The sequence below is a fragment of the Hypomesus nipponensis genome, chromosome 14 (genome assembly GCF_054491055.1).
Source record: "Hypomesus nipponensis isolate SF chromosome 14, ASM5449105v1, whole genome shotgun sequence".
NCBI lineage: Eukaryota > Metazoa > Chordata > Actinopteri > Osmeriformes > Osmeridae > Hypomesus > Hypomesus nipponensis.
The window spans coordinates 20,840,895-20,861,966 of NC_140374.1; the positions used below are offsets into that span (position 1 = coordinate 20,840,895).

The window sequence follows — 21,072 nt, forward strand, 5'->3', positions numbered from 1 at the left end:
CCAAAAAATTACCAATGAGTCATACTTAGAATACAAAATACATTTAAAAAATGGCTTGCAAAAAAAAAAAAAAAATTGAAGCAAAATAGGGTCACCTGTTAAAAGTTTATTCTTGAATACAAATATTTTTAATACCTGAATTTAAATGTAAGATACCAGTGTCAGAAGTAATCATATAAGACTATTTAAATAAAGTGTAATCTTAGGTACACATTGACTGTTACATTGTCTTGATATGTTTGGGGGGGATCTTTATAAACATGCCAACTCATAACTGAGTGTGCGTAGACTATAGCTTACATCTGCCTGTCATTGTGTTCCTGTGCGGATGTGCCTGAGAAAACAGAATAATATAAGTGTTGTAGTGACAGAGATATAAATGATCAAGTCAAAAGATACCTGAGTACATTTAAGTACCTTAAAGTATATCTAATTTGTTAGGCCTACTTTACACCATTGCCTATTGCAATGAACCTCAATCTCCCCTTTAGAGGAAAACTGGTGAAATGGGGACCACCCATGCCCTGTTATTTATGAAGACGTAGGCGTCACCATTAATTCAGGAAACCTAGGTTTCTAGAATACACCCAAGACTTCCACACGTCAAAGAGAATATATGATGCTGAATGAAAAGTGGTTGGGCAAATAAGCAGTTTCATTTCTGCGCATTGCCACACCCCACATGTAGGGATAGCATAATTACATGGGCAAGGGACTTTGAAAACCACTTTAAGATGATGGGGTCAAAGTGTTACTAAATTTGACCAGATGGGAACTTTGTGAACAATGATATGGCTGAGAAAAGGCACGGTACTAGATGGATGAAATGAGTGAAGTCTACTGGACTGGCCTGCATTCATATTCCCTTACTGTAACAACACGTGCCTGGAAATGAAACGCGATGACGGATGCCCTTCCGTCAATTCACTGAATGAAAAGAAATGGCACTGCAATGCCGAGTATGTGATGTTTTGTCCAATTATGCATCTTAACACATTTTAGACATTTAGCCTTTGAAGCTTTTAGTTTGGCCTAGCGTCCCAGTTTAGCGAGAAGAGTCATTTGGATTATAATGTGCCGGCCGAATCTTTCCAGTCAAGCCCCTCCCCTTTTCTGACGAGAATTTATTTCAGGCAGGGTATATTCAGAAGGGGCTACTGGCGCAATAGTTCATAGATTCGTTTCTCAAATGCATGCAGGTGTGGACTGCGACTGAGATCTCTCTATAGAGAGAATTGTTTCATCTTCCTTTATCGTCGTGCCAACGGGCTGCAGACTAAAGATGAATCGAATAACGGCAAAGTCTGGGGATGAAACTTTGATAGAGATGAGCCCTGCGGTGTCTTATAGTGGTGAGTGTCCATGGTATCGGCTACTATTTTGTTGCCTTAAACAATTTGACACAGGCCTATCCGTTTAACAATCCATTTATTTTGTATTTGTTATAGGCTATGTTTATCTATTCACCAGCTGATCGGTCAACCTTTGCTTAATTTATTAACTTTGTTGGAATCTTACCTATATATCTGCAAAATCGACATACAAAAATGTTTTAGGGTATAGCCTTCTTACCATGTTCAGTATGCAAAAAAGTACTTTCACTGAACATTGTAACAAACTTTCTTTGACAGTTCAGCTAAAAGGTTTCAGTTTTTCTGTTAAACCCACAGATTATAGTAGCTACTTCATTGTCTTATTTCCTGTTTTGCACAATATGATAATAACGTATGTTTCTCAACCTATTTTCATAAATTCACAACCATGACTACAGCTTTAAGACCTATCCTTTAACCAACAATTTAGCCAGTTGCAAAATGTTTGACAAGATACCTGACAATCATATCACCTTGTTGAGATCAAGGCAAGACATAAAGATGTCAATTAGAGAGATAAGACTCAACCACGTTTCCAAGTAACACATGCCTAGTTGAAACAAACAGCCGAAACTATCCACAACCAGGCAACAACCTCTGCCATGGCACTTTAACAGCAGGCCAGTGGAGAGAATCCTGGGAAATTGAGTTGGCAGCTCTCAGTTGAGCAGAAAGTGGCCATGAACTGAGAATGACACAGCACAGCTTATGAACAACGTACAGTACATGACTATCAGATCTCCTTGGGCGAGAGATTAGCCCAAGAATCAGCCATGACAGTCATGCCCAGCTTGAACTGTCAACATTGCAGCCAGACCTGCAGCCTTTACAGACAGCCAATGGAAAATGAAGTAAAAACAAAAAGAATGAAGTAAAAACAAGTCAGTCTGCTGGGAAGGTTCCTCCACTGTTCTGGAAGGGGGGCATGAATCAGGATGGATGTTCCTCAGCAGTATATTAAAAATACAATTGTGAAGTTAACCCTTGAAGACCGTGCTATTTAAAACAGAATCTTTAGGCTCAAACCAAAGAATAATCTGTAAATTTAAGATCATTCTACCAACAAGATGCTGGACAAAGTACCTAAATGTTTTTTATTGTAATGGTGATTAGATTAGGATAAACATCATAAAGATATCACATGGACAGATAAGATTTAACCGTCTCAACCTTAACATTCAGAACATAAACACAGATACAATCTATGTACAGATAAGTCATAATAAAACTGACAGTCTTTTAGGTGACCGCCTTCTTGGTTTTGTGGCGAGGCTGTTTATTGGTGTTATAGCCGTATATTTTCTCTCAGTACTAAGAAAGGGAGTAGCCCACACCATCTGTAATAGCTTCAGCCATATCCGAGGTTGTTTTCTTTGCCATCTAATAACACTCTGTCTTCAACTGTAGTGTCAATATATACTAATATACTTCATTTCAATTGTCATGCATGCAAATATTGTTCCTCATTATCCATGGTATTATTGCATAGCCTTTTATTACTCTGTGAAGGCTATGGCAAACAGAAAGGAAGGCCTAGCCTGGCAGTTGTGATCAGCTGCTTTCTGTGTTGAACAATGGCAGGTCTGTTAAAGCTGCCTTGGCTAAGCTAGCATGTAGTTTAACAGAGTTCTACATTAGTATACTACATCCCTCGGTTTCCATGGAGTCCAAGCAAACAGTCCTCATATGCTATGAGGTTCATAGATGTGAATCCAGTCACTCTCATTGCTTGTTAGTGGCCTAAAATATATTGTGAGTTTAATTTACTGATTAAATGTCTTCAATATATTTTGAATGTTAAAATCACTTTAGCCTAGTGGATATCTTCACATTAGTGGAACTTGTTTCAAGTTGGTAAGAAAGAGGATGTGGTTTGAGGTGGTCCTTTTTACACTTCACTTTATCCTCTTGCTGAAGTTTCCAGAGTAGCATGATGTCATGTGTTCTGTCAGAGCTAAATATAGTTTTAGGGAGTTTATATTTTTGCCTTTCACTTTTAGTAAAGTGATTTGAGCTATTCCCAAACTGGATGCCGCAACCAACTAGTGGTCAGCTAGGGTAATACAGGTGGGCCGTCAAACCAATGAAAACTAAAATATGAAAAATGAAAAGAATTATACATTACTGTATATTTACTGTATATACTGTTGGTAAATTATTATAAAAAATTATACTATGCTGATTTCAAAATGACATTTTGCCTTTAAGTCAGGGGTAATGCAGGACTGAAATGTTACGTGACCCAGTTTTCAAGTGACAGTATGAGGTATACAAAGTACTTTTAATCACGAGCAAGATTGTACCAAACATTCCACATCGCTTTCCTCAGAGCTAGAGAAACAGCTGAAATGCAATATAAAGTAAAAAAAAATGTTTAAAGCAGTGAGTCATCATAATCGGATCAACTCTGAATCACAGCCCGAGTCCCAGACAGAGAACATGCTTGTAGCCTAACTCACTGATTCAGATCTTCAGAATCTGAATCAGTGTGAAGAGGTTCAACCACAGTGGACACATTTCGACCACATTTATGACTGCCTGCCAAAACTCCTTAGTCCATGTCAATTGTATACGTTCCTTTCTCTGATTTCCTTTGCTTCCACATGGCCCCTGATTTAGGTTTCTCTATTACAATAGACTGATAATTTACTCTTAATATGAACAAAATAATACTTCCTGTCAAGTGAACTCCCCTACTTCTTTCTTGTGTTGCAGAAGATAACAATGGCTTCCGGTCAGACTCTATACACAGCAGACGATCGCCCCAGGATGAACTCCCTGAGGTAAACACTCACTCCTGCTCCTCCACATGCAAATCCAAATGTGGTAGACCATGAAACAGAATGGAGAAGGAGATGGATGTATTTCTACCCCAGGAAGATTAGATCTACTAAAACGACATTCAGCTATTCAGCATAGTTTTAGAGTCATTTTAGAGGTCATTTTAGCTAAAAAATAGAATACAATAAAAAAGATCTTAGTCTGCTGCGTTAGTGTTGATTTGCATATTTCGTGATCTTATCATGCAAATGATGAAGTCTAATTTGTTTATTTCCATTAGGTTACATTGCCTTTATTGTTTACTTTAAAAAAGGAAGTTCATGCTGTCCCTGAGGAATTGTGTGTTGATACAGGATCTTTATCTTCTTGTTCTTCCTCAAGTGGCAAAGCAACAACATGAGTCATACACTGTACTTGTGCAGCAGTTATTCTCCAAACCCAACAACATTCTCATGTCAGGAAGTAGCTGCTGGCTGGCCATCCCAGTCCAGGCCTCATCTCTCCTCAGAGTTACCTTCCTAGCACAAAAAGCTGTTGGATACTGTACTGCTCTTGTTTTTGTATGGAATCTTTCCTCCCCATATCTCCACTGTTCCCGCCGTCTGGTATCAAGTTACCTTTAACCTCTGCTGAGTCCTGTGAGTCTCTGTGCTCCAGCCTGGCCTCTCTCCCCCTCTCTGAGCACAGTGACAGTCCCATGTCAGAGCCCCCCTCCATGGAACGTATCAACACTATGACAGGGGTAAGACAGGAGCCATGGCAGGCACTGCTGCACTCTCCTGTGTGTGTAACTTCCCCATTGCATGCTGTAAACAGTGCAGATTTCCCCATAATATCTACCTCAGAAGTTGCCTTAACAATCCCATTTTGGTTAATACTATTAACTGAAAATAGGCATTGGATGCTTGTCTTCCTGGGATTATTCAGCAAAATTGAATTGCATTATCAGTCTAGAGTTCACTGAAGCGTATTGTTGTGTATAATGAAGAATTTGAGGTACCAGTGCTTCTTCTTGGTGCTACATTGTGTTCCATCCCTCACTGTCCAGTCGGTTTGTTCACAGATTTGGAGAAAGAGGGCCCTGTTTCTGAAGCATCGCTCCAGGGTATGGCATGGTAAAAGGGCTTGGTGTGTTGCGTTCGTGTGTTTTTGAATCCTGCATCCAACCCTTGGGCTTCAATGCTAGTTACTCCATGTCTCTTTAATGTAGGAATGTCTATTGTCTTCAGTATAGCACAGGAACTTGAGAAAGCTAGTGGACAAGCATGTTTTTCGGAAAATCATAGTGAGTCACGTAAATACGCTACTGTAGCATTAAATGTTTCAGTGCATCTTGTGTGCCTCATTAAAACTGGAGGAGCCTTTTGAGTTTCTCACCTGTGATTACAGTTTGCATCACTGAAGAGAAAAACAAATCAGGGTGCTGTAACATAACAAAAAATATAGTACTGTACACACACACACACACACACACACACACATGTACACACACGCCTTTACATATATAAATATCTACCTAAATAATGGAATGATACAGGCCTACATTTTATGTTATAGGTAGGCCTGTATGATCTGTTGGGGCTATCATGTCTGTAGAGTGGTCTCCATGAGTCCTATGGTTGCAAGCAATCCTAGGTTTAACTCGGGGTTAAATAGAGGAGGGCAGAAGCAGCATGGTCTGTATGGGGCGGACCAGCCCTGGGTGCGTGTGCGCTAATCATAACCCTGCCCTGTGCTGATGATAGGACTGAACTTAACATGTGGTACGCCGGGTCGAGTTCCCCCTCTGTCTCTGTCAGATGTGGTCAGAGCTCAACGTCGTCTCATCCAAATGTCTGAGGTGTTCTGATCCTTCTACGCTTATAATCTTCGCTCAGAACGATCCGATAAACACACCTAAGTGTTGCTACTGATGTTCACATTCCATTGAAAAGCATCAAAAAAAGCGCCAACATTTCTACAGTCAGCCTATTCCCCTGTGACTTTTGAATACTGCTAGTTTAAACCATAAATACAATAGCATTAGATTAGGGAACCATGAGCCTCTTTAAGTAGCATAACTAATAAGAACGTTCCTTCAGTCCAACTCCCAGTCCCTCCTGCTCATGATAGGCCTACTTGGGTAATTACCTGCCCCACACCATGTTCTACATTTATCCTCCTTCATTCACATCCAAGCTACGCCTAGATCTATATGTCATTACAACCTATGGTGAGGCTTTGGTGGGTAAACGTATAGAGGGAGGGATCTAGGCTTTTCTACATGTAATCTGTAATTACAGGAAATTAGAGAGAGCTGCTACGATGTTCCAGTCAGAGAACGCAGCCTCCCTTCATGGACAACATGGACTTGGGGGTTGGCTGTGGGGGGTGGTTCAGACTGCTAGTTAAGAGCTAATTTGAGCAAGATGGAAAAACTGTCCTTGTCCTGTACACGTGGAGACTGATGCTCCGAGCTGGCAGTGATATCTGAATGGTAAACATATACAGAGGACTTTAGAGTCCTCTACTTTATGTTCTATTGGTCCTTCTCTGCCTCGCCTAGATAACAGGCTACTAGTGTTTTGTTAAAGCCCGTACTTTGTCCAGTGATATTATCATCCCAGGTCGATTGTTTTTAAGCAACGACTAGCCGGTATAATGTGCTCATATTCTGGGATCGTTAACAGGCCCCATAAATACATGACAGAAGCTGCCATATAGATCCCAAAGAGTTGTGCTTGAGAGACGTTTTGGATTAGATGATCAAAATAGGAATTGCGGCTCTAGGTATCCTCTCCCCCAGTATTGTGATGTCACTTCCCCTCCTGTGATGCTGCTGAGCTCTTATTACATTAGTGGGCTTCTGGCAGAAGCTGTGCTGATGGCATGCTGATGTTGCTCTAGGAGCCTCCCTTCCCCTCCGAGCCTCCCACATCCCTCCCATCCCCATCTGCCCACCCCCCCCTCTCCTCCCTGTTCTCCTCCCCCGGCTTCGGACGAGCGAGTGCTGGCTTGTCTTGGGATGCTCGGGGAGTAGTCTGCCTTAGACAGGGAGAGAGAGAGAAGGTCTGTGGCTTGACCGTGCACTCTGGGGAGAGGCACTCTCTCTGTAAAGGACTTTCGGCTGATGCAACACTACAGACATTGGAGAGGCAGAAAACCATGGAGGTAAAGCGCTCTTCTTCTGCCCTCCTCGGCCCGCTTGCCGACTCCCTGACTGTTTTGTTATTGTTAGGTGCCGGACTAGTGCCTGCGGTGTTGTTAGCAGGGTCTGAGCCTATCCAGGCAGCTGTAACGTGAAGCATTTAGCTCTAGAATGCACCGTGCAGTCGTTATTTATAGCTTTGTGAACAGCTGTAGTAGCAATAACACTGAGCAGTATCTCCTTCTCTCTGCTGTCTTTCTCTGTATCTCCTTCTCTCCTACTCTTTCCTTCTCTCCCTCCCCCCTTTCCACTTTCTCTCTTCTTTCTTTCATTCCTGAGTAACTGCAGAGGGAGTGCAGGGTTTCTTTCTGAACAGGCCGCATGGCCTGACCAAATGCATGGTCTGAGATTAAATGGCTGCGTTCAAAAGAGCTGTGTTACCTCTCGATAACAGATGAACAACAACTTGAGAGGTCAAGCTACACTGATGACGTACAGTGACGAGGCGTATACTGTAGTTCTTTGTATGACTTTATTCAGACTCTAACATCTGACAACCCTCTCCCTTTTACACTATCTTAGCAGTCATAAAGTAAACTCTTGTTAGCTGCCATAAAAACAGTGTAATCTAGAATCATGGTATGCTGGATATCTCTCAGGGTGTCATTAGGCACTACAGCTTTCTCACAAACATTGCCCTGAATCCAGCCTTGACACTAAAGTATGTGTATCTCCTACCTTAATCAAGGTGCAAAAGTACATTTTCACCTTCACAAAATGCAAAGGCTATTCGCATGTAAGTCCTCCGCGAGACATTATGATTACAGTGGATTGCTGTGGTTTCAAATAACAGATTTGACTTTGCTCACAGACTCTTGCATAAGTAATCAAAATTACGGTGGCGTATGCATTGATGTGTGTTCTCTTGAAAACCGCAGGTGTTTGCCTGTGGATGATGTCATCTTCTCTCACCATCTCCCGCCAGGTTGACAAGCATCAGCAGAGTAAAGACTCTATATTTTTCCGGGATGGAGTGCGGAGAATTGATTTTGTCGTGTCCTACGTCGTTGAAGACAAGGAAGGAGACAGGAAACCAGTAAGCCATTTGCTATTTTGACAGTTCCATGAATCAGTGCTATTAAAATGTAAATGTCACACAGTACATAAATACAGGAAGTGCAATGGTGTACAGAATTGTTCCACTGTGTTTCTGGGTCATAATGTCCAAAACTGGTGATTTAAGATATAGCCAATGCATTGTTGGTGGTAAATGCAATATTCTGGTAATAATGTCACCACTATAAATCATAAACACTATAAAGTTATTAGTAGAAATATAACATATGTGTTGATAATGCCTAGCTTCTGCAGTCATTATTTTTAACCCAAATTTCCAGGCTGAGGGATAGACCTTACTTAGATAAAGGCCAGAGTGATGAGAGGCCTAGTGTTTGAGATTATGCTGTTAGCTCTCACGCCTGAGTGTTAGGCTCCATGTCTGTCAGCCATGTAAGTCTACCCTCCCACACTTTCACTGCCTCTTCTTTGACTTAGAACCCAGGACTTTCACTACCTCCTCTGACTCAGAACCCAGACTCCCAGCCAGGGCAGGGACTCACTCTCTTCTCAGAGTGGAGGTCCACCACTATGTCTTGAGTTCTAATGATAAGTTGTGTAACGTTAAGCTGGCCACGACGAGCCAACATGTTTTGATGGTTTTGTCTGCAGGAGAGGAGGAAACAGTATGAAGCGAACATGCAGAAGGCAGGTCTGGAGCTGGAGTTGGAGGACAAGGCGGTAAGAGATCTATTGCTGATCGAATTACATCAGTCTTGCCAAATTATGGTCAAGGCTCCAGCCTGGCACGACGGTAGACATCTTTACAACGTCAGGCTGGCTGTCTCTGCAGGTTTTTGAATTCGAATTAATTGTTGTTTGTCACAACCAAAGGGATGTAAAATCACCGTAAAGGCACTCGAAAGAGCAGGAATCACCATAGTTCCTCTCCAAAGAGAGTTAGATTCACACAGAAGCATCAGAATCAGAAAAGTATTTATTCGCCATGAAAGTTTGCACAGACAAGGAATTTACTCAATAAAATAAAATATAAGTTGCCATAAAATATAAGTTGCCAATTACAATATGAGAATACAAAAAATACAAATATTACAAAAGATACAAATGTACAAGATAGAATTGTGTAAATGCAATGTGTTTTAAGCAGGAAGTCATTTAGAGTCAGTGTGGACCCTTGGCTTTGTTGAAGTGGCCAACAGCGGATAGGAAGAAACTGTTCTTGTGGCGTGAGGTTTTGGTCTTGATGGACCGCAGCCTTCTGCCGGAGGGGAGTGACTGAAACGGAATGTCCAGGGTGGGAGGGGTCGGCCACAATCTTCCTCGCTTGCCTCAGGGTCCTCGAGGTGTGCAGGTCCTCGAGGGTAGGCAGATTGCAGCCGCTCACATTCTCAGCAGTGCGGATGATACGCTGCAGCCTGAACAGAACCACCACATCGTTGAGCTTTCCTAACATCATTTCCCACGTCTGTTCGTGTCTTTCTCTCATCAGGAGTCAGATGATGGGAAGACGTACTTTTTAAAGATCCATGCCCCTTGGGAGGTGCTGGCCACGTATGCAGACGTGCTCAAGATCAAAGCACCGTTCAAGGCCAATGACATCCCCAACAACACGGACGTTCCCATGAACTGGCTCTTCACGCCCTTCCGCCTGCCTGACCACATCATGAACCCAGAGCCAGACTACTTCACGGCACCCTACAACAATGGCAAGGAGGACTTCTTCCTCATTGACAACAAAGACACCTTCTTCTCTCCTTCCGTCCGTAACAGGATAGTAAGTGTACCGACACCTTACAAAACAATCGTTCTACCACACGATAAAGCATCATTAAGATCTCATGCATATTGTTGCTGTGACCACCTCCATTCGTTTGAAAGGGAATTCATCTTAACAATGTGTAATGTCTAACCATCCCTCTTCATCAGGTGTACTACATTATGTCCCGCTGCCCATACAGCCAGGAGGACAGAGATAAGGACAAGAAGGGCATCAAAAGACTGTTGAACAATGGCACCTACATCTCTGCTTTCCCGCTACACGATGTAAGATGATGTTTGGTCTCTTTTGTAGATAATGAGGATAATGTGACGTCTGCAGTGGTTGACTGGAAGCGCTCTATATGTGTGCAGAGTTCCTACTGGAAGAGATCAAGGGATCCCAACTGTGAGAGTGACAGATACGACCTTTACAAGCACTGGGCCCAGTTCTTCTGTTTCTTCAAGGAACAGCCCCTCAACCTTGTAAGGTATGAGCAGATGAAGAGAACGGAACACTTTCTGTGTGGTTAAGTTGTCTGGCATCTTCCTTTTTGTGAGCTTTTGTAGCTCCCCAAAAAATGGCTCTATGCCTGGGACTTTACCAGGAGTTGATTATCAAAAGAATGATTTAATCTGTTCAATAACTGTCTCTGAATGACAGTTCTTTACATGCTCAATAACTCAATTAACTATGAATAAATGTTGAATAACTATTGACTAACCCTAAAACCTCAACTTTTTGTTGAATATCTTTTTGTATTATAAAGCTGATACTGTATTTGTAGTAGAGAAATCACAAATGATCTTAAGGAACTCTAGGTTAAGTGTGAAAACAAGAGGACAGCTGCTGGTTGCGGATGTGTGATGTTCTGTTTGGCCGTAACTAGGAAGTACTACGGAGAGAAGATAGGAGTGTATTTCGCTTGGCTGGGCTTCTACACTGAGATGCTGTTCTTCGCTGCAATAGTGGGCCTCATCTGCTTCCTGTATGGACTTTTCACCTTTGATGAAAATGTGACGAGGTAAGGCCAGTAGTGGAAAAGGACTGTCCGGCACATACATTAAAAATAGCAAATAGACTTGTCTTGAACAACTGATAAATAAAAGACATGAACAAATATACATTATTGAAAAAAAGTATCTTGTACTGTATTTTTGTAAAAACCAATAGAATTGAAATAATAATTTATATTAATCACGATCCTCCTTCAGTAAAGAAATATGCAGTGATGAAATTGGAGGAAAAATCATCATGTGTCCATTGTGTGATAAGAAATGTGGATATTGGAAACTCAACTCAACCTGTAACTCCTCCTGGGTGAGTGACCATGGCTGTCTGACTTGTTGAAGAATGCACGTGTTTGTGTTTATAACATTAGAAAAAATTATGCATTTTTCCTTTCAGCAATCCCATCTATTTGACAATTTTGGGACATTATTCTTCGCCATTTTCATGGGAATATGGGGTAAGGGAACATACTTGGAATTTTGTGTCTTTTTTTTGTGTCTTGCATGTCTTGCACAGAGCACCACCTAGTGGCGGTTGATGGTTACTACAGGTAGTCAGCCTACAGGCCATCAGTTTGGAACCAATTACAAGTTTGATTCAACCCATTGTAGCACTACAACCACCGACATCGAACACAAGAGGCGTAGATCCTACCGTGCTCTTGTGATATTCCTAATAATGAGTTTGTAGTTTGTAGGTTTCACCTCTTAATAGTTCTCTGCCTTACCTCTCGCGTCCCTGCCCCTGCAGTGACCCTGTTCCTGGAGTTCTGGAAGCGGCGACAGGCTCGTCTAGAGTACGAGTGGGACCTGGTGGACTTTGAGGAGGAGCAGCAGAAACTGCAGCTGAGGCCAGAGTATGAGACCAAGTGCACCAGCCGGCGGAAGAACCGCGTCACCCAGGTGCTTGTGTGCCCATGACTTTGAATTCACAGGAAAGGATGTTGAGTTGATACATGAGGTATCTTAAAAGGAGTTTTACTAATGCTCATCACATATATGTTTTTTTGTTGGGGGGGGGGCGGCGGTACTTTTTAGTACTCATTTACTCATTCGTAATGAGTACTTCTTCATTTTTAAGCCATGTGATTTATTTGTGCAATATGGGGATGTTTTCTGTGGGAATTTAGTTACGCACATCACTGCAGACGATCCTGTTTCTTGGTCCTTCTGACGTAAATGTTTGTCACAGTTATAATCGAGGGAGGACTGCAGGCTGTTCTCTAGCCCTGACCCCCTCCTCACCTATCTGTAGGAGATGGAGTTGGTTTTTGAAAGGACTGTAGGGGATCTGGTGGCCAAAGTGCTGCTGTGTTGGACCACTGTGTTCCTGTGGGTAAGACTGGCATCGCCCAGGGCGGCGCCCCACGTTCTGGAGTGGGGGTGCAGGTGTTTGGCAGGTGTGGCCTGGCTTGTGTTGACCCCCTAAACATGTCCAGAAGACTCTAGAAGCCAGGATCTTTGATGGCACTTGCACTATTTGGTGAAACGCATACTGTATGTCTTTTAAGGGGATCTAACTTTATAGTATGGGTTCACCGGATTGCCACAGTGTTCACGGAGCTTAGTGTGACACGAGGAGCTGTGTGTGTGTGTGTCTGTGTGTGTGTGGAACGTCCTCAGTGTGTTCTGGGTGCAGTGGTAACCAGGGTGACTGACCTCCTTGTCTTGCTTTGCCTGGTGACTGTGTAGGAGATGGAGCCTTACTTACCCGTAACAAGCAAGTGTGCTCGCACATGCCTGTCTGGAGCCACCGTCATATTCTGGGTGAGCACGCTCTATTTGCTTCCTTTATCATCAAGGTCATCTTCCTCCTCTCACTCCCTCCATTTTTTCCCCCTTCATCCTCATTATCCCCTTTTATGGTTTCATATCATTTGTTTACCATCTATATTATCACTATACCATCTCTTTCACCTATACCATAATGCACACTGTAGCATAGGACGATATACAGTTCAATATACAGTTCATAGGTGTCGATATATATGGCCGTTAAAAAATACCACATTAGTACGGGTCAAATGACATATCTTTTAGCTTTTCTGATGTGCATGTGTGTGAAAGCATGTAGATGGTTCCGGTTTCATGTGACCCAAATTGGTGTTTCTGTGTGCGCTTCAATCTACCTTTGCCAATCACTAATACTTTAATCTACTTTTACAAATCCCAAATACGTTTACAAATCTGTCATTGTGTCCTCTCGGTTGTGGCCTGCCTCCCACCTACTCTGTTTCATAGAACTCCTTAATAATTGCCTGCATCATCGGGGTGATAGCCTACCGCCTGGCGGTGTATGCAGCTTTCGCCAGCATCATGAAGGACAGCCCCACCAACAATCTACAGGTGGTGGGTTCGCTCATCACTCCCCAGCTGGCCACCTCCGTCACGGCCTCCTGCATCAACTTTGTCATCATCATGATCCTCAACATGATGTACGAGAGAGTGGCTGTCTGGATCACTGACATGGGTGAGGGACCGATCACGATACAGGTTCTACCAGCTAGGGATGCACGATATATCGGCGACCGTATCGGTTTCGACCGATAAATGTTTGTCCATATTTCCATATCGGTGCATCCGTCCAACAGCCCCACGGATGCCCTTATCTTTGCTAGCCCCAGGAGAACCTGTTTAAACTGTCTGCGGTTCCACGTGAATGGGTTCTTTCTTGCATTGCAGAAATCCCAAAGACTCATCTGGAGTATGAGAACAAGCTGACCATGAAGATGTTCCTCTTCCAGTTTGTCAACTACTACTCCTCTTGCTTCTACGTGGCCTTCTTCAAGGGAAAGTTTGTGGGCTATCCTGGGAAATACGTGTACATGTTTGGCAGCTCGCTGAGAAACGAAGAGGTAGCCAAAACCATATCCTTCCCTATCACGTAGTTGACAGATATGTTTACACATAATGCATTGATATATATTGTTACATAAGTTATGTAACATAACTGTAAGAATGAACACAACTTATGTTCATTCTTTTCTGTCTCTGTGCAGTGTGACCCAGGAGGCTGTCTAATCGAGCTAACCACCCAGCTCGTCATAGTGATGGCTGGTAAACAGGTGTGGGGTAACATCCAAGAGGCTCTTGTCCCGTGAGTATCATTAGCACCAAACCCCATAGCTCAGCTCTCCCCTGCTGGTCACATGCCTATATACAAGAGTCATTGCAAGCCACTTAGATGTAATGAATCTCCTCCAGGTGGCTAATGAACTGGTGGAAAAGCAGAAAGGCTCGTAATCACCCAGAGAGTTTGTACAGCCGCTGGGAGCAGGACGAAAACCTCCAGAGCTTCGGTCAGCTGGGTCTCTTCTATGAGTACCTGGAATTGGGTGAGCACAGGCAGACAGATAACCAAGCTTAGCCTGCGTTCAGTTGTACCTGCTGCTGTAGTGTCCCCTGCTGTCCTACAGAGGGCACTGTTTCTCTGTTTTTGACTTCCGCTCCTCTGTGTCACAGTGATCCAGTTTGGCTTCATCACTCTATTTGTGGCCTCCTTCCCCCTGGCCCCTCTGCTGGCGCTCATGAACAACATCGTCGAGGTGAGAGTGGATGCCTGGAAGTTCACCACTCAGTTCCGACGGCCGGTGGCCGCCAAGGCCCATAGCATCGGGGCCTGGGAGGAGATACTCAGCGGTGTGGCAGTCTTCTCCGTGGTCACCAACGTGAGTGTGTCATCTGGTGAAGATGTGTGCTGTTCTTCACATGGCTTCGTCTTTATTTGTTACTTGGTGGTTCTGTAAACAGATTTAGTTTCATCTAAAGTCAGATGGCTGAGTGGTTAGGGGACCGGGCCAGTAATCTGAAGGTTGCTCGATTGATTCCCGGCTGTGCCAAATGACGTTGTGTCCTTGAGCAAGGCACTTCACCCTACTTGCCTCAGGGAGAAATGTCCCTGTATTTACTGTAAGTCGCTCTGGATAAGAGCGTCTGCTAAATGACTAAATGTAAATGTAATGTAAATGTAACTACATTTACTACATGTCCCTGCTTCTTCTTTATCCATCCCAAAGGCGTTTATCGTGGCCTTCACCTCAGACATGATTCCTCGACTTGTGTACATGTACGCTTACCAACCGGACGGTGATTTCAGCATGAAAGGCTACATCAACAACAGCCTGTCAGTGTACAACATCTCAGAGTTTCCCTTTGAAAACGCACCTGATGATGGAGAGAGCCCTTCCTGGTTCAACAGCTCTATCTACACCACGTGCAGGTGAGCCGAGATGTCTGTGCCTGTGTGTCTGCGTGTTTTAGAAGTTTCTCTGTTGATGCACTGGTTTTGATTTATTCTTGCTCTCTAGGTATCGTGACTATCGCTATCCCTCAGGCCATGAGAGGCAATACTCCTACACCATGCAGTTCTGGCACATTCTGGCTGCCAAGTTGGCTTTCATCATCATCATGGAGGTACAGTTGGGTTCTACCCTCCCACTTCCTGCCTACTCCCGACTGAGAATAGATAATGCTAACACTCATTCTTTATTATTAGTATCATATATTGTTTTCCACTTTACTGACATCCACCTAAATGACTGAACAGAATTCCTCATAATCATTGCAGATGACTACAGCAGTAAACACTAGTATAAAGCTGTTCACTGAACGCTGCTCTGTCTCCTCTGCCTCCCTCAGCATGTGGTGTTCTCCGTGAAGTTCTTCGTGGCCTGGATGATCCCTGACGTTCCCTCGGACGTGAAAGCCAGAGTGAAGCGGGAACGCTACCTCGTCCAGGAGTACCTGCACGACTATGAGGTGGAGAAGCTGAAGAAACAGCTCATTCAGGAGAACGACTGCACCTGCACCCCCATGATCTACCCGTCCATTAACACTCACGAGGTACTCTCTCAGTGTCTCTAGCCCAGCGCCCAGGGTCAGCGCCCAGGGTCAGCGCCCAGGGTCAGCGCCCAGGGTCAGTGCCCAGGGTCAGCGCCCAGGGTCCAGGGCCCAGGGTCAGCGCCCAGGGTCAGCGCCCAGGGTCAGCGCCCAGGGTCCAGGGCCAAGGGTCCTCTCCCTCTTCACCCGCCTTTCGGAGCCTCGTTTGGTTCCTAGTGCAAACCTGGATGGAGAATCCCCTCGCATCCACTCTGTTCCTATATGCTGATGAAGTTCAACATGTGACATAGAGGATACGTTGTATTGGCAATGTGATAGTGCCAGGTGAATTACCTTCTTGTCATCCGTCCTCCCATTATTCCTTCCTGTACGCAAGATTAGATTCTTGTTAATAAATTGGGGCACAGAGAATGAGTGCCTGGTGTCAGCAACTGTTCTGCGTATACATATGTACACGCACACTTGAAGTTTTAAATCACTTCGCTTATTGCTTATTTATGACTCACTCTTTTTACCATTAAGGGTTTCCTCGACTCTGAGGTAAAGAGTCTCGGCGAGGTGAAATGCTATACACACACTGTGCAAGCCAAGCAGCCTCTACTGTAGTGCTTAGAACATCACAACTGTGTTTACTTGATAAGTGCCACTACCACTAACCAAAGACAAAGGCCTTAAAGAGAATCATTATTACGTTAAGATTTTCTTTATCTTTCTAGTGAATTGTCCTTATATTATTATTAAACCTAATATTAATGGAAGATGTATAATTTGTTGTTGTTTTTGTTGATCTGTTTTGAAGGAAATATGTCAATCAAGGGTGCCAAACTTTGTTAAAGGCTTCTTGAATGCAAAGAACACATCAAAGATAGGGCATGAAGAGGAGATGTAACCAAACAATCAGAAATGTTTGATAAAAAAAGTTTTGCCATTGACAATGTATGGTCCATTTATTGGAAATGTTTTTTTTCCTTCACTTTTTTTTTTTACCTGGTGTACAAGCAGTCAAACTATCTACGTATGTTTAATTAGATTTGCTTAAAATGTCACTCATTTGACACGGAAGGCGTGAAGGAGTTTATGAAGAAAATGATCTAATCTAACCTAATTATTTGATTAAAATCGTTTTCTTAGAGATCCTGTTTTCAGTGTTATCCAGTAGATCCATCCATCCAGATGCATGGCTTTCAACAATGTACCAGCAGCACGGACTTCAGCAAGTAGGCAACAGCTGGTGCATGTTGACTGTAATTAAGTCTGTGTGTGTGTGTGTGTGTGTGTGTGTGTGTGTGTGTATGTGTGTGTGTGTGTGTGTGTGTGTGTGGGAAGGGGTTCTTTTCCTGGAGGTAAGAGTGTAAAGCCTTGAGAGTGCAGAAAGATCCCTTTTTAATGTGCCTCTGTTTACCCACTCGTTAGTGCTAATGAAAGCCTGGCCTCACCGACTGATTCCTATCGCACTCCTGTCTGCCTCCCTTACACTAAACCCATCCGTTATCGTTTAGCTCTTGTGTCTCTGGTTTAATTTCTTCAAAGTGTCTCTGATGTAAAGGACGGATTTAATTGTATCCTTTTTTGTTTTGCACAAAGCACTTAATGAAACCAATCCCTTCAGTCAGAGTAAATGCTTCATTGTCACTGGGTCATCAGTGCTGGGAAGCAAGGATCGCTTTTATGCATGGAACAAGTGATTGGTAATCTTGCCAGAAAAACAACAACTCTAATTTCCCCTAAAAATAACATGTTAAAGCATGTATAGGGTGAAAAGTAACTTAATCTTTTAAGGTTGAATCTTTTTTTTTTATTCAGTCATTAAATGAAGGATATATATACATTAAGTGTAATAAATGTATGTGAGAGTTTTTTTTATTTAATTGTGCCCTCTATCGAAGATTGCTGACTGTCTCTGTCTCAGGTCCACACACATCTAGTTTGAAATGCAGAAATATGAATGTGTTTACGACAGGAAGTGACATGTTAACACCTAACCATGATTGGACAGTTCCAGTTAGCTTTTTAATTACATTTCTCTATGAAATTAACGCCTCTTTAATGCCTTAATGATCAAGTTTTGTATCTTGAAGACATACTGTATTTTTCTCAAACTTATTTTTCATATTTTACGTTTGACTAAGTTTTTATCTGTTGTGTTGGAAAATGCTTTTATTGACTATCTGTTTTCTATTCTCCCCAATAAACTGGTGGTTTACAATACATTTCAATTTTAAATTTTGTTCTTTTTTTTTAAACACTTCCTTTAGGTAATTATATATATATCACTGTGCTTGACTGTACTATATTTAAATGGCGAATTTATAAATTACCATCAGCATCACCACTGAATCCCTGTGTAGATATGCACAGTATATACACAGTAAATGCAGTGTGTGTATATAATTCATACTGGCTACTGTTCATACACTGTAACAGAAGGTCTGAGTATGGATACGGTATCAGCAGGAGGTGTTTGCTCACACTAGTGGGTGTGCCTAATACCACAAACATTCTGCTTAGGCAAACTCACTCTCATCCAGTGTGACACTAAATCAGGGAGCCACAACACTAACATGGGCAACAGCCAAGCTCAGGTAAGTCAGACTAGTCCAAACTCGGTAGTACACTTTGATTGTTTTGAACATTTACAACATTCATCGTCGAGTTGTACCACAACTAGACAGGCCCTCTGTTCTACCGCAGCCTCCGGAGCGTGTCTTCTGTGACGTGGGTTCTCCCGGGGAGGAAGGGATGCTGGTGGTGCAGCTGTACCTGATGCCGGCTGTCTTCCTGGTGGTGCTTATCTTGGGTCTACCTCTCAACATCCTCTCTCTCTGGATCTTCTCCCACCGTCTGGGGCGTTGGACCCGCAGCAGCGTCCTCCTCTTCAACCTGGCTCTGGCCGACACTTTCTGGCTGCTGGCTCTGCCCTTTCTGATCTACTACCACCTGGACCACGTCCGCTGGGGCCTGGGCCGTCCCCTCTGCAAGGCCATGCGGCTCCTTTACCACAACTACTTTTACCTCAGCATCTACTTCGTGGCCTGCATCAGTGTGGATCGCTACTTGGCCATCGTGCAGCCTCTGCGCTCCTTGGTCTTGCTGGGCCGCCGGCAGACCTATCTGCTCTGCGCGACGGTGTGGGCGGTCACCGTGGCGCTTAGCTTGCCGCTGGTCAACATGACGACCACCCAGCTATGTCCTGGAGACAACCGCACCATCTGTACCCTGTACCTGCTGCTGGAGAACACCGTGGAGACCATGCCTTACTCCCTCTGCTGTACCTGCACCGGGTTCCTGTTCCCACTGGTCTCCATCTGCTACTGCTGCCTGCGCAGTTTGAAGGAGCTTCGCAGCCGCCCGCACCTCCCCCGTCGGCACAACAGGGGGCGCCGTCTCACCCGAGTGCTGAGCGCAGTGTTGATTCTTTTCACCTTGTTCTACCTGCCGTACCACCTGACCCGAAACGCCGTCATCATCTTGCGGACGGTGTACCCAAACGACCCTGCTTCCCATTATTCCATGGACCTGGCCTTCTCACTGGAGATGTGTCTGTGTAGCCTTAACACCTGCATCAATCCCCTGTTTAGCTGCTTTGTGGGTCGACAGTTCAGGAAGGAGTTCCTGGACACGTTTTGTAGCCTCTGTCACAAGCGTCCGCGACCAGGCGCGGTGACAACCTCACAACTGCCCAAGCAAGGGCAGGGAACCGTGGGACATGGGATGAATGTCACCCCATTGTAGATGTTAGAGCGACAGAGAGGAGCATACCCCCATCAAATGTGTACTCTAAGGTCTTGTGTGTTTTGTGATGACCCTCAAATTGAAATATAATTTAGTTAAGTAGCACATGTAAATCCTGATCAGACTTTTCTTGTCTTGTATTAGATCATCTTCTCTCATTGCTTGTATTGTTATATTGTATTCAGAATGATGTTCTATCATCTGATAGTCTGTCAAGCCGCTATCAATGTAACTCTTAAATGTCCGAAGAAATACAACCTTCTGCGTCTATTTGCAGAATTTGAACGTGGCTGACTGTTGGTATAAGATGAGTAAACGCTGCGCATGTGCCATGTGTATCGCGTGCCACTGAGGGGAGCTGTTGACAGGTAGGCTTCATCAAACAGCTGGTCGCGCGCAGGCTGCCGCTCTCCTTGGTGCTGAAGGTTCTTTCAGTTTCACCGGAGATCCACACCTTAGATAAGAGGGCTGCTCTATTTTAGTGTTATAATTTTTCGACTTCACAGCACAATAATCTACTATTTATTTCTGAATATTATGTTATCTTGATGGATTATTGGGTGGATCATTTCTTTCTTACCATTGACAGGATATCTAAAGGATGGCACTGAGAGGATTTTATTTGTGCAAAGCGAAAGAGGATTTATCACAATTTTGGATTTGAAATAACTGATTGGTCACATCATCTTGCTGTACAATCCTTTTCCATCTGTTTCCGTATCTCAGGCACTGGATGTGAAATTCCTATTCTTGTTAGAGGTGCAAATAATTTGGATGACAACATGGCAATATGTTTATTAACATTATTCGTATAAATTCGTTATAGTAATATCATATAGGCTAATAAGGAAATTGAATATGGAACCAGAACAGGAACGGGCTTTCCCCCCCACTAAACAGGGTCTGAAGAATTTAGCTGGAAAGGCCCTTGGGAATCTGCACAGGTATGGCACACAAATGATTTTGTATGTCTGAGTTATCTGCTTTTCATACATTAACTAATTCACGTGTATTTTTTCACATTTCACGATCGTAGACTATAACACCTTCACACTGCGAAATATATATATTTTTTTAATCACCCCCAAAAAATCCTTAGTTGTTCAATTAACTCGAGATAACACGACGTATGGTTAGAATAATTATGAAGAGGAAGTTGAAAAACGTTGTCGGAGAGCAATATTTAAGCATCAGATATTTCCCTGGAGGATGCATTCTCTTCCATCCAACAGCTGTGGTTGGTTTTAATATTTAATGCAAGGGAACAAATCGTGACACGAGGTCGAGGAATATCTGTTACATAGGCCCACTCATGAGAGTGTATTAACAAAGATCGATCAAGGTATTTTTTAGGCTATCAGCTTTTCTCAGCTTTTC

The 21,072-nt window shown here is 43.4% G+C and overlaps 2 protein-coding genes across 9 annotated transcripts; both read left to right on the forward strand.

Annotated features, from left to right (window-relative positions):
• The first annotated feature begins 1,167 nt into the window (after positions 1-1,167).
• ano5a (anoctamin 5a) lies at positions 1,168-18,186 on the forward strand. Of its 8 annotated transcripts, XM_084673270.1 has the most exons (23): positions 1,170-1,352; positions 4,089-4,156; positions 4,768-4,896; positions 5,218-5,259; positions 8,267-8,377; positions 9,010-9,078; positions 9,848-10,132; positions 10,285-10,401; positions 10,489-10,604; positions 11,004-11,138; positions 11,329-11,434; positions 11,522-11,582; positions 11,876-12,027; positions 12,380-12,460; positions 12,817-12,891; positions 13,366-13,594; positions 13,807-13,979; positions 14,124-14,221; positions 14,329-14,459; positions 14,587-14,792; positions 15,141-15,343; positions 15,432-15,537; positions 15,763-18,186. In XM_084673270.1, the coding sequence occupies exons 1-23, from the start codon at positions 1,283-1,285 to the stop codon at positions 15,985-15,987; spliced, it is 2,988 nt and encodes a 995-aa protein (XP_084529396.1). In that variant the 5' UTR covers positions 1,170-1,282; the 3' UTR covers positions 15,988-18,186. The 8 variants fall into 8 exon arrangements, with proteins under 8 accessions (XP_084529404.1, XP_084529396.1, XP_084529397.1 ...); XM_084673271.1 differs by lacking the exon at positions 12,817-12,891; XM_084673272.1 differs by lacking the exon at positions 12,380-12,460.
• Positions 18,187-18,702: 516 nt separating this feature from the next.
• On the forward strand, positions 18,703-19,695 carry LOC146259126 (P2Y purinoceptor 3-like). The gene has a single exon (XM_084671895.1). It carries the CDS (start codon positions 18,703-18,705, stop codon positions 19,693-19,695), a length of 993 nt encoding a protein of 330 aa, XP_084528021.1.
• The last annotated feature ends 1,377 nt before the right edge of the window (positions 19,696-21,072 follow it).